Source organism: Sparus aurata, chromosome 5, assembly GCF_900880675.1.
Source record: "Sparus aurata chromosome 5, fSpaAur1.1, whole genome shotgun sequence".
Taxonomy (NCBI): Eukaryota; Metazoa; Chordata; class Actinopteri; order Spariformes; family Sparidae; genus Sparus; species Sparus aurata.
This window is the reverse complement of record NC_044191.1, coordinates 15,573,525-15,586,285: the sequence shown is the minus strand read 5'-3', so window position 1 is coordinate 15,586,285 and position 12,761 is coordinate 15,573,525. Positions and strand designations below refer to the sequence as shown.

At 42.2% G+C, this 12,761-nt stretch overlaps 1 protein-coding gene across 4 annotated transcripts; it reads right to left on the bottom strand.

Annotated features, from left to right (window-relative positions):
• Window positions 1-1,008: 1,008 nt before the first annotated feature.
• tbx1 (T-box transcription factor 1) lies at window positions 1,009-11,305 on the bottom strand. Of its 4 annotated transcripts, none has more exons than XM_030415812.1 (8): window positions 10,701-11,305; window positions 9,107-9,497; window positions 6,769-6,870; window positions 6,102-6,273; window positions 4,862-5,017; window positions 3,736-3,803; window positions 3,055-3,155; window positions 1,009-2,065 (listed from the first exon to the last, which is right to left on the bottom strand). In XM_030415812.1, exons 1-8 carry the CDS (start codon window positions 10,882-10,884, stop codon window positions 1,686-1,688), a joined length of 1,554 nt encoding a protein of 517 aa, XP_030271672.1. In that variant the 5' UTR covers window positions 10,885-11,305; the 3' UTR covers window positions 1,009-1,685. The 4 variants fall into 4 exon arrangements, with proteins under 4 accessions (XP_030271672.1, XP_030271674.1, XP_030271671.1 ...); XM_030415814.1 differs by having other exon boundaries at window positions 9,107-9,446; window positions 10,701-11,304; XM_030415811.1 differs by having other exon boundaries at window positions 1,009-2,068; window positions 10,701-11,301.
• Window positions 11,306-12,761: the final 1,456 nt, after the last annotated feature.

Genomic DNA, 12,761 nt, shown 5'->3' with positions numbered 1-12,761 from the left:
AGTCGTCGTTTTAAATGAGTGGAAACATTATTTAACCTTTGACACCTTTACAAGCCATTAAACAGTCAGGGGTCAGGCGCCCCCGGGCATCCTTTCCCCCCTGCTCTCCCTCCATGGCAGCTGGGTTCAAGGAGAAAAATACATTATTGAAATGAATCATTAGGCTGCGTTTCCCTTCTGCATCGTGACAGCCAGAAATCCCAAAGCAGACTTTTTTTTTTCTTTTTCTTTTTTTTCCCCCCAAACGAGATTAACCTTGACAACAAAGCATTCCTCATAGGACTTCAAATAGTAGATGGAAATGGCTGCACAGATAGGAGAGGTGACATTCTTAAAATATCACCCAACTGTCCCATTAAGTATGAGCAATGATATCCTTTTGGGGCAAGGGGGAAATGTAAAACATGTCTCCCCCCCCAGTTTTTATGACATGACATGGGTTTTTTATTCCCGGGAAGTACGTTTTTATAACACGCAACAATCAGAATGTATTATAATCATATAGAATTGTTATTGAATACTTTTTTACCTACAGATTTTTACTATAGTATGATAATACAAGCTTAGCAAATGAGTCATGTATTATTCCATTTTACTTAAATTGTTCCTATTTTTCTAAACATCTTTGCTTGCAATAATACTATTTTGAGTGGATGCCTTCAGCAGAAACCCTCACTCTATAATTCTGTAATGTAACACGTGGTTTATCCAAACTAAGAAGGAAGTGTGTGTAGAAGTAGGAAGTTTGGTTGATGACTGCATTTTTGCGTGCGTACGTGCTTTTTTTTGTAGAGCCAGGTGCAGATTTCAACATTTGAACTGTAGTACAGTCAAATGTTTGGACAGCCTCCTACTGCCAGTGACGGCAGGCGCAGCGGACACCTCGGCCCAAATCCGGTTGGAGAAACCTGAACAATGCTATCAGTGGGGTAAGCTTTTATATACCCCTCCCACTCGGCAGAGCAACAGCAGACAGAGCTTTGAATGGAAGATCTGCTCAAAGGCCGATTTCTTTATGAATTACAAGAATTTAATGTTTATTTTACAGATACAGAACAGTCATTCTGCTTCATTTATTTACTTTGAATTGCTGCAAGTCAGTGCCATGGTACAAGCTTCTCAGAGCGGCTCAAGATGTTAAGAACGTTTCAAAATCAAATCCTTTTTTTTTTCCTCAAACAAAAACATTTCGATGTGTTTCGACACCCTCTCTGAAGAGCTCAGCATGCAAAAATCTCGTCTACCTAGAAGGTTGATGGACTATATAACATATGGCTTTTTTGAAAGCAATAAAAACAAGGCAAATCAAAAAGTGCATCCAACACAAAAAAAGAATTCTATTCCAGTCTGTGATCAAAGGTGTTGTCCGTGTTAAGGAGAGGTCCCTCTGTCTCCTCTGCTCACTGGCTCAATGTCTGCACCGCGCAGGTAAGAGGTGCCCTGGTGTGGAGCTATTGCCATTTGAGTTTAAAGGTCAAAGCAGACCCCTCAAAGGAAACAGAGCAGGTGCAGAGGCATTTTCCTTTAAATAAATACGGCAGGGTTTATCCAGCAGGAAGGAGTTCCACCCTGTGAATGCACCCCGCAGGTTGTGTAAGCCATCAATAGACAGGACCGAGCTGCCTTTCCTGCCTGTTTCCACTCCAGCAGTGCTGTGCGCCATTAGCCCCGGTGGACAGCAGTCATTATCTGGGCCCGTAGTCATAATTAGAGGGGCCACTGGTGGCTGAGTACATGTTAGCTGTGGCGGGGTTCATGTGGTGATGGTACGTGTGTCCTCTGATACTGGGTAAAGGATAGGGCGACGGCCTGGTCTTGGCTCCCAGGTAGTGTTCATAGGTGGTGGGGTACTTGTAGGGGTGGTGGTGCAGGGTGTCTGGCGGTAGAGGGTGGGGGTCTGACCGAAGGTCGTGAGGAGGGCTGGGTCGGCCGCTGGTGAGTGGGACGGCATGGAGGCCTCCTGGGACAGGCAAGGCGGGGCTGAGGACCCGGGACATGAGCTGGTGAGCTGGGTCTCCGTGTATGGGCGTGCCGCTGGGGTCTCGCTCGTACTCCCGCCTGCTGTCTTCTGTGCGGGAAGAGAATTGAGAAGAGTCAGAGCGAGTCAACGTGTGGTGCTTACTTTGTGCCAACAGGTTGAGTATAGTTTCATTGACTGTGACTGTGTTCTGTCCTGCTCTCCAAACTGAATGCTCTTACTGATACCAGTTTATTTGGGACCTTTTCTGCTTAAAATATGAATGCATATTAAATAATGCATTTTGTTTAAAATGTTGCAGATTAAATTTCAAATAGTTTCACAACAGACAGCATTGTATCTAAAGATTATTATCATTGTCAGTTAATCTAAAAGAATCTCTATAAAATGTCAGAAAATTGTGAAAAATGTTGAAAATCTCAAGATTGTGTACGCAAATGTCTTGTTTTGTCACACAACAGAAAGATATTCAGTTTGCTGTCATAGAGGAGTCAAGAAACCAGAAAGATATTTTCATTTAAGAAGCTGAAGTAAGAATTTAGACTGTTTCCCAAAAACAAACAAATTAACAAAAAAAACAAAAAAACCCTCAAACTTAATAATCCATTTTCAAAATTAATTTAATAGTCGAAGATGAATTTGATTAGTTGTTGCAGAAACGATAGTTTAGTTACAAACTCCTTCAGAAGGGATTTTTTAAAGGTGAAACTCTATGACATAAATATTTATTTTATCAATTCACTGTTATTAAACTAATAAATAAAATCATCACCATGTCAAGAAAATCTCATTTTCAGTGCAGGTTTGACTGTTATGGTCAGTTATATAACAGCATAAGAACTCTGTTATGTCAGCAGTAGATGACTTTGACTGGCTGATATTTGATGTTTAATTAAAAGTCAGTATTGACCTGATACTGTGAATGAGAACATGAGGGGAAATATGCCAATAGTTGAAAGAAATAAAATTTCTTGTAAAGGCTGAAAAAGTTAACATGAGTATGTTTTTCAAATGTTTTTTTTTTTATGTGAGATAGCAAGCATGGGTCTTGATGAAACAAAGAGCGAGCTACAGACCTTTCTCCGTGCCGTTCTGCTGAGGGGGAGATGACATTGGGTTTCTTGTTCTGGCAAAGGCACTCATTATTGGCAGAGAGCCTGGCCTGTGATTCCTGGGCCTGGAGCAGGGAGAATGGATTCAGTTACATACTCATTTAATGAATGTCATGGGCACAGTTTCTTTATTATATTTAAAAAATGATGAATGAACATTTTAAGAGTTTACATTGATGCATGTAATGAGAATTTACACATTGACAAGCTACCAATTTACAATGAAAGAAATGTGAAGCAACCTATTAGATGACTCAGATTGGCCTGTAAAATAATCAAAAACATCAGCATAATCGCTTCAGTTATTGCTTTTAAGGAAACAGAAAATGTAATTTGCAGGGCTGGATAATAAGTCTTTGCACTGCTTTCAGCCACCGGTGCACACCAGATGAGTGAGGTTTACTCCATTGTGACAATTACGAGAGTGTCTGGTAATTTGTCAATGACAGAAAAGCACAGTCTATTGACTTTCAAACAATATCCAGTGATTTCCAAATGTCATGCACTCATTGTGTTCTTTTGTGCGGTAAACTCCACCCATCTGGTAACGTGTGTGAGATAAAACAAACAGCCGAACTCTCTGACATATTTTACACCACATGGAAACATGCCAGTAAGACTGTATAGTTTGAGTGAACAACTCACCAGTCCTCTGGGTCACAGTCCCTGAAGCCCTTTGCAAAGGGATTGCTGGCTATCTTCAGCTGCGTGATCTGAAATGCAGTGCACAACATGAAATAAACCACAGTGCTGTACACTGTAGCCACACACACTGTCATGTTCAATTGTAAATGGTTGTTGGGTTTGATTTCTATTAGAAAAGACAGCATTGATTGGCTGATATTGTTCTGTCTTTTAAAACACACACACACACATTTGAGCATACTGCTGACTTTAATACAATATGGAACAGACACGGTTCTGTTGTTCAAGGCTGTAGCATCATGTCCACTCAATGTTGTTTAAACCAAAAGTGGACTCATAGAACTGTCTGATAATACAATGCTTATAATGTTGTTATTTCTGAACTCTTTTGTAACTTTTACAGTTGCACAGCCTCTCATCTGTAGGCTCACAATCTAACTAATAGGTTATTCATGATCAGAACCCGAATACCACCATAATCATTGTTATTTTTTTATTTATTGTTTCAAATTAAATTGAGCTAATTTTGAGTCACATGATTAAGGCGATAATTGACAAGCTAACTGTAACTGTGGCCATCGGGGCTTCAGGTGTAAACATATTTTTCCACTTTGAAAAATCTGCGATATTTAATATTAGAAAAATAAAAGTTATCCTCCAGCCTGATCTCCATGTGGTCAAGGGAATATAAAACACACTCACAATAACGTATTCGCTCCCGCCCTCTTCACTGTAACTAAATAGCTGATCGGAACTGAATTTATTCCAATGTTTAAGTCGTTAAGAGTCGCTCTGAATAAGCGATGAATGCACTGATGAGTGAATCTAAACAGACTGATGGAAAACAGGGCATGAGCACAGCTGTGCGCACAGACCAGAGGCAACATTTACGCGCAAAAGGCGCGCAGTGGAAGAGATTTACCTAACTGAACTTTTTTTTTTAAATCTTCATTTATTGACTAATAGTTGAGCTGAAACCGACTTATTGACAAGCTTTCCCTTCATGTACCTCTTGGAATCATTGAACCCATAATATTTAAGCACATACAGCCTGTATTCATATGCCTTTAGACTCAGGCCACATCTGCACAACATACCATCTCACAAGGTAATAAAAGCTCCTTACCCGGTGGTTCTGGTACGCTGTGACCGCTGTGAAGCGGGTCTCCTCAAAAACAAAAGTTTTGTAATTCTCCTCGGCATATTTCTCGCTGTCCTTGCGGGGGTCCACGTAAACCACGTGAAACCTGGGCTGGTAGCGGTGCATGGAGTTCAGGATGATCTGAAAAAACAAACAAACAAAAAAAACCCCACAGCATTCATCAGCACTCGTATAGAATTATAATACAACACTGCGCTGAATGATTGAAGACTTAAATTTCGCCAGTCAGAGTTTTTTCGGCCAGTGTTATTATTGGGCTGCAATAAGATAAACTGTGCCAATTAATGAACAAATAAAAATCTGATAAAGAGAAATTTAATAACGTAGAAAAAAAGCAGACCTTAAAGACCAAACATGGTTTGGTGATTTATACCTATTGACATTATTTTTATTATTTACAAAATATATAAACCCTGCACCAACTCCAAGATAAATTTAAGTGGATAGTCAGGTTTGGTAAGTGCAATAACAGCAGGAATTACCCGAAGCTCCTAAATGTGCAGATCGATCAGAAACATTCATCTAAATACATAAAAGCCATCTGGGAATATTTTCTTAATAAATATCGTTCTTATTTTAAAGCCTGTCCATGGAGCAATAATATCGGTCGTTCTCCATCTAGCCGTCCTGGTCATGTCTCACTCTGTTCAATATGCGCTAAAATATTTGCCCCAAAAACTCGAAAATCTCTTGTTTTCTTTCTGATTTCACAGCTAATGCAGCGACACAGAAACCCTCAGGCAGAGTGGAAGATCAAGCGGGGAGGGCTGAAATAATTTCCAGTGGTGAAATATTCCACTTCCTTGCCGTCATTGTTGGAGCAAAGCCTGATATGCAGCGCCATTTTTGTGGATTGAAAATAAGCTTTTGGCAACATCTGACTATCAGTCAAAATTTCATGATTTATTGGTGTTAAATCACACGTATCAATCAGGCTGAGGGTGCGTAAAAATACACCTCCTCTCCTTAACTGTGGTTATCTTTCCTCCTTTCTCGAAATAGTGCGTTTACGGCTTCTGCAGTGCTCGTTTTAGTATTTTTGGCGAGTAAAGGTGTCGGTAAAATCTGTAACTACGATGCTGTACTCGTCGCAGTGAATAACATTGCTTTACATTCATAGAATGATTTGCGTAATTATTGTTAAAGCCTTTGCTCTGTTCGTTCGTTCTTTTCTGCATGCATTTATTTCCAGCAGAGTACTCACATGGCCGTTATCGTCCAGCAGGTTGTTGGTGAGTTTAAGTTTATCGAAAGAGACGATCTGCTTCATCCACTGGGCGCCTTTAGCCGGAGAGTCCGGGTGGTAGTGGACCCTGCCCGGCGTGGCGGGGTCGGCTTTACCGGCAACGAGCCACGATGAGCTGTGGAAAGCGTACCTGCAAGCCCGGAGGAAGTTCATTATAAACATAAAGTTCCGATTGTCCGACATTATTTACTTGAGTTGAAGTTGCCCACTCATGCGTACAAAATAACTATGCGTGTGTTGAAATGTATGGAGACACACTGAGGGTGTATGAACAATGACAACAGGCCTCACAATGGGGAAAATATGACAATGGATGTATGTTTAACGTCGGCGTGTATCACCAACATATGCTGGGCATAAACTGGTGAATTGTGGAATGATTTAAAATATTGTAGCATGAATTCATGCGTGTGTGTAGGTATTTTTTTTTTTTTATTTCTATTATTTATCTTTTTATAGGCTATGTCGTTTTTATTTATTTATTTATTTTTTAAATAATTTAATCTAATTTAAAATTAAAAATTGCAAAGTGTGAGTTGTGCAGCTGCGTAAAAGCCTTGCACGCCTCACGGCCCTGCAGTGACAGATGTGTGTTTCAGTCGTCTGAAGACATGCAAAAAGTTACCTGTAACGTTTGTCGTCTACAGGCAGGAAGTCCATCAGGAGCATGTAGTCTGCCATGGGATCCATCCCAAATATTTTCACTTGGAAAGTTGGAAACATTCTCCTGGCAAAGGAAAAAAACAACATGGGGCGACTGTTAAATGTAGGCTTTAAATGGCTGCTCGCATAGGTGCACATTTAGTTTTTGTGTCCTACTTTTTCAGACTGTGTGTGGACGGTGGTGTTTAACTGTCATTGTTTGGAAGTGACAAATGATTTATACAGCCAAAGCATTTCTCGGAAATTCAGCATGTTTGCAGAGACACGCAGCTTCGAGCCTAAAGAGTTTCATTAAGTTAAAGAGCGATCTGGAGGCTCCTAGAAGACAGAAGCTTCAAGCTGTTGCAAAATGACGTAATTCCGTCCGTGCGTAGCCAGATAAAACTCTCCCAGGTCTGAGTGGAGCAGTGCGTTCGCTGCCTGTTAAATCCGCTTTTTGTAATTTCTGGCAGGCCGCTTTAACTTCTCTTCTGCAGCTCTTCTGATGAGTTCCAGACACATGAAGGCCTACACACGTGTAGTGGAAACACACACGCGCAGCAGGCCGTTATTTAGCTCGAGGTGTGGCACTGCTTTTAAGAAAGCTCAGTTTTGAGTGTTTACGTTTTTATCATCATCCAGAACTGTAGGCCTACTTGTCTGAAAAAATACACCAGGGAGCATTTTTAGGCAGCGTTCTCCGCATATTGATGACTTGTTCATTTATAACAATATTTTTCTGCTTTGTCTCCTGAAAGTTTCTTTCAAACCCTTCTGGGAGTTTTGCAGGATTGTTAGGTCTTAAATATTTGTTCTTCTCCTTCACCTCATTAGATTACTATGTGAGAACATCCATATAGCCCAACAACATCAGCTGAAAGTTGAGTAATCCGCCGAGTCAGTGAAAGGGATCCTAAAATCAACGCTCAATTAACGTCAGTGTTGTGGCTAGGTGAGGCTGAAGGAGCTCTTAAAGTGCTCTGCTGCGGATCTCCTTTCTCCTGTCACACAGTGCTGTGTGAGCAGGGAAACTCAACCCTCACTTTCAGGATTAAATCAATTATCTCATGCCTCTTTAAATTACTATAATACAGAAAAAACTCAAGACGGCATTTGGAGACGTCGCCATATATAAAAAATAACAATACTAGTACATTTGATTGGCTGTCCACGAGGGTCAGAGGTCACTGCTGCAAGGATTTGTTTTCTGCCTGATAATACAAGCAGCTCCACAGGCTTATCATTTCTGACATGAAAAATTTGTATTTTGGAAAAATTAAATGATCCATATTCCGTTTTTTTTCTAATTTTTTTTTAATAAAAAGTATCAATAGAATTCTTGTCACCAAGCTTTATTTTTGCGAGACTAGTGCGTAATGCAAGGGAAACAGACAGACACTCCTAAGAAGAGAAAAAGGGAAAAAAAGGTAAACACGTGTCGAGACCCGAATAAAAACAAGGCTGCAGCTCTGTAATCAAGAGCTGATCTTCGTTCACACATGTAAAGACTCCCACAGACTAAGGGTAGTAATGTTCCGTATTACAGCGGCGCGTAAAATGGAGAGTGACGGGGAAGAAAAGCAGCCGTGAGTTACAGTTATCCTCTATAAAACGCAGCAGGATCACATCAACATGGTGTTTACAGCCGGCACGCACAACGCACACACATCCACAAGCCTGCACGCGTTTGTCCTTAAAACAGCTCCAGCGGCAGAGCTCTCCTGCAAAACTTTAAATCAAGTAAAAATAAAATGTAATTTATAAAGCAGAGTGGTTCGATGCGCCGACACAAAGATTATGTCAGTGTTTGTTGTATTTAGTTATTACTATTATTATTCAATCTATCCGGATTGTAAAACAAACATTTAGGCCAAAGTGTGCAATAAATAGGATTATAATTTTGGTTGAACTGTCATCAAACACGATTGTTTTACCAGCGTGGAGCCATAAATATGTTCCTGGAAGTAAAAAAAAAAAAAAAGAAAAAAAAAAAAAGAAAGAAAAGCGACTTGAATAATGAAAAAAGTTTGCTCATTCTGAACTCAAGAAGAAGAAACAATGTTCTGAAAAAATACAGCAGCCTGTTTTAATGGAACTCTGTTAACCTGAATTGTTTTGATGATATCAGCGAATAAAAAGAAATCTAAATTATAACCTGCATATCTGAGTTTTACGTCAGGTGTAAAATGAGTAATACTACATATTACAATTAAGCTCCGTCTCTTCTGTATTACTTCACTGGTCTATACGAATGTCCATAGGAAAAACATCAACTTTCCAACCTGTGGCCTGTGTGGATTCTGTGTAGATTCTGTGCTTACCTGCCCGCCTTAGTGACGATCATCTCCGTGCCCAGTTGATTAAACTCGTCCCATAACGCTTTCATCTCCAGCTGGACGTTAATGTTGGCCACTTTGGGGTTCTTTTTCACTATAGTTTTGCCGTTCGGTGTGGAGTTGGAGGACGACGAGGAGCAGTTCGGAGTCCCGCTGTCACTCGGCGGGGCCTGGCCCGGATTAGACCCGGGATAGTTGTAGTTATGCTGGGCGGCCGGGCAGGGCTCGAAGTGGGACTCATGTTGGCTGTATGGGTCCCCGGGGGACGGAGAGAGGTGGTAGCCCCCCGGCGTGTTGAGGCTGCTCAGGCTGCTCGTCGTGAAGGCTGCAACATCGCAAAAATGGGACAGCTGCGTCAGCCACGGACTGGATATGGCTGAAATCATCCCAAAAAACTGGATTTACTAAATATGCCGTGCACTTAAAGTCGGTTATAACACAGATAGCAAAAACAGAAGCAGGATTCGGTGATCTCCAGATGAAGATGTCACGCATAAATACACCCCTTTTGGTTTAAAAGTTTCCGTCTCGGCTGTTTATTAATCCCTGAAGTCGCATCCACTGCCAGCATACTACGGTCTGCCTGATCTAAAGTAGCAGACGTCCGAATAGTGACGAAATGTTTCCAAAAACCAGCGGTGCCCGCGGAGAATCTCGGAGCTATTCGCAGAAACGAGCTTCGAGTGCGTGTGAATTAGTTTGCGGTGCGGATCGATCGCGCTCTGAGCGGCCTCTGTTGTGCGCTGCTGCAGTGTGTTACACTGCAAGCCAGTCTCCTCTCTTATCTGACGCAGAGGGCCTCCCCTTTGCGATAAAACCGGTTCTTATTTCTATTTAGATAAGGAACTGCAGGTAATGTGCCTTTTCCTCGCCTTGGGACGAGACTGATTGACAGAGAAGTGCGCCCCTTTTTAATGGGCTTTCCGGCACCCATTTAACTTTTTGGATAAGGGTATCGCCCACATCAACCCCGTTAGCAAACAATAGAGGATCTGGCCGGCAGAGCGGAGTGTAAACGGTTTACAAGGTAAACACACATTGATTTGCATGAACAAACAAACAGGCGGCAGGTGACCGTTGCTTTGTCGTTATTGGACAAAAAGATCCGTGGAGTGGATTTACACTCCCCTCCGAGCTGGATATGCGTATTATGGTCTGATTTTACTATTACGCACAGGGTGCCCATGTAAACCCTCCTCCTCCTCTTGGCTGCATTTTCAATCTATGTGATCCTGCAAGAATTAAAGTTGACTCTTTGTCCAAAGCTTTGGGGTTTTGGAATGGGAAACTTTTTTTTCCCACTCTGGCTGCTTTCTATGCAGACATCTCCTCCCTGCTAGGACTGGATTTGCATTATTTCTCGCACCGGGCGAACCGTGTCAGAATTTCTTTTGACAATAATATCATTCATGCATTCAAAACAACGCGCCCATATGCTGCTTTTGGTTTTGCGCTGTGAATGTACTTGTGCGTTTTTGAAAATGACGAGTAACCGAGCAGACGCGAGGGTCTCATATGTTTTCCGTGTGAGGTGTATACATGCTACGGCAGCTCTACGGGCATCAACAAACAGATTTACCTTCCATTTCCCGGGTGACAGTGCTGTAGTGCATTTTAAAGGAACTGTGGTTGTGCAGGTCTGGCTTGTCCAGGCCGGCGCTCTGTTTGTCAAACGATGCGTTTCCTGCTTGCTCTGCAGCCGAAATCAGAGAGGCAATACTGAAAGCATTTGCCTTTGGAGAGAGGGGACCGCCGTCGTCCATAGGCAAGGGATCGAGTCGGGAAAAGCCGTCCCTCCTCCTCCTCCTCCACCGCTTTCCAACCGCGCAGAAAGCAGGAGAAGGCTCCGCACAATGTGGAAGAACATGCGCCAAAATGGGGTTTTCACATTCCGCTACCGGCGCTCCGTGGGTGCGAGAGTCTGTTTTGGACTGTTCTCAAAGTATTCCCACGGCTATTGTGAGGACGCGAAAAGCTCTCCGCTGTTCAGATTCATGTGATGAACCCCCAAACACGTCCTGGTGTCAAAACATAGTTCATCCGCAGAGAGAGAGAGAGAACGCTTCCCTTGTTTCTCCTCCAGTCGTTGGCGGGGTGGTGTCATCTGAGTCCTGCCTTGAGGAGAAGCTACTACTGCTCCGAGAATGTCAAAAGTGAGCGAGTTCCACGCCTCCCCTGCACCACTAGGAAAAAAGTGTCCGCGCTCTGCACTGGATGTTTTATTTCAATAAGACCGTGTCAGTCATTTGAATTCAACTCCAACGTCATTGCCATGTCCGGCTTCAAAGTGCACTACTTTTCCAGTAAATTATGGGCCTATGTATGCGTTTGCATATTTTAGCTGTCCAAGCCCAGATAGAGCTGCTGCTGCTGCCACGAGTCTGCCTGGAACATGAGGGGCTGCAGTGCAAAAGAAAAAAAAAACAAAAAACATCTGAAATGTGTGTAACTTTTACGCATAGGTTCACTTTGAAAATGCAGTTATTCTATGAATACTATTCGAAAAACATCAAAGAATGAAAGTTAATGCAACTTTTTTTTTGTTTTACTTCAGTTTCAAATGTTTCGCGTTTTTTTTTTTATCAAATCACACGCAGAAGTAAGAATATTGCTTTTAATTTCAGTACAAATGAAACACATGGATCTAAGATATGCGGGAATGGAAAAGGGTGGCAGGTATCTACTGTATTCAAGAAACGATTCAGAAGACACCCAGGTGACACTGTCCATTCTCAGTGCTGTCTTTCTCACATCTATCTGGACACATACTCATCTGTCTACTCAGGCACATTTCTCAAAAAGTATTGCGGAATTTCGCGCGATCTTATGTGAGATTTACGCAGCGCCTTTACTGTCATACACCTTGCCACATTCACACATTTAACCGAGCAAAAGGTCATCCATGCAGTCGGTAATCAGGGAGAATAAACACACGTGGCACTCCAATTCAGAGCAGAGCTGGACTTGACCTCTCCGCGTTGCGCCTCCACACCATCGCCTTGCTGGCTCGGAGCTTATCGAGGTTCAGCTTTAATGTGCGGCGACCGGAGACGTGTTTTGTTGGAGCCTCTGTGATAGCGAGCGGATAGTCTAATTTACACTGGAGTCATTGAATTAATGAGTGTGAAGGCAGCAGCGGGGTTCTAATGAGATAAAGCAGTTAGAGGATTAAAGCCCTATTTGTTTTGGATGTTTCTCCATGGGAGGCAGGAAGCGTAAATAAACTACTGCAATATGTTGCCAAGAGCCAATATTTAGATAGATAGATAGATAGATAGATAGATAGATAGATAGATAGATAGATAGATAGATAGATTACGCACACTCTGTTTATTCATTTAATGGAGGAAACACCCAATGATTACTGTATAAAAGAAATCAGGCATGTCGCAGTCAAAACCAGTGTAAACCGTCGCCCACATGATGTATCCCTCCCAGTTAATGCCGGTCTGTTTTTATCAGATATGATGCCATCGATACCGACTCACTTCATCATTGCCAAGTCGGAAGCCTCCTTTGTAAATACTCAGGTGATAACAGACAAAATACAGGAGCAGATCAAAATGGGAAGAGACTGTGTTGGAATTCGCTCGCAGGCCTCAGCAGCAGCCAACGCACAGCGGAGGCATTCAGAGCTGAT

What these genes read in the sequence shown, in the direction of transcription:
- tbx1 (XM_030415811.1), bottom strand. Translation starts at nt 10,884, where the DNA reads ATGGACGACGGCGGTCCCCTCTCTCCAAAGGCAAATGCTTTCAGTATT. An exon ending in ATCGTCACTAAGGCGGGCAG is followed by an intron (nt 6,871 to 9,106) that starts GTAAGCACAGAA and finishes TTCCTTTGCCAG; the next exon opens with GAGAATGTTTCCAACTTTCC. An exon ending in CAGCGTACCAGAACCACCGG is followed by an intron (nt 3,804 to 4,861) that starts GTAAGGAGCTTT and finishes ACTGCATTTCAG; the next exon opens with ATCACGCAGCTGAAGATAGC.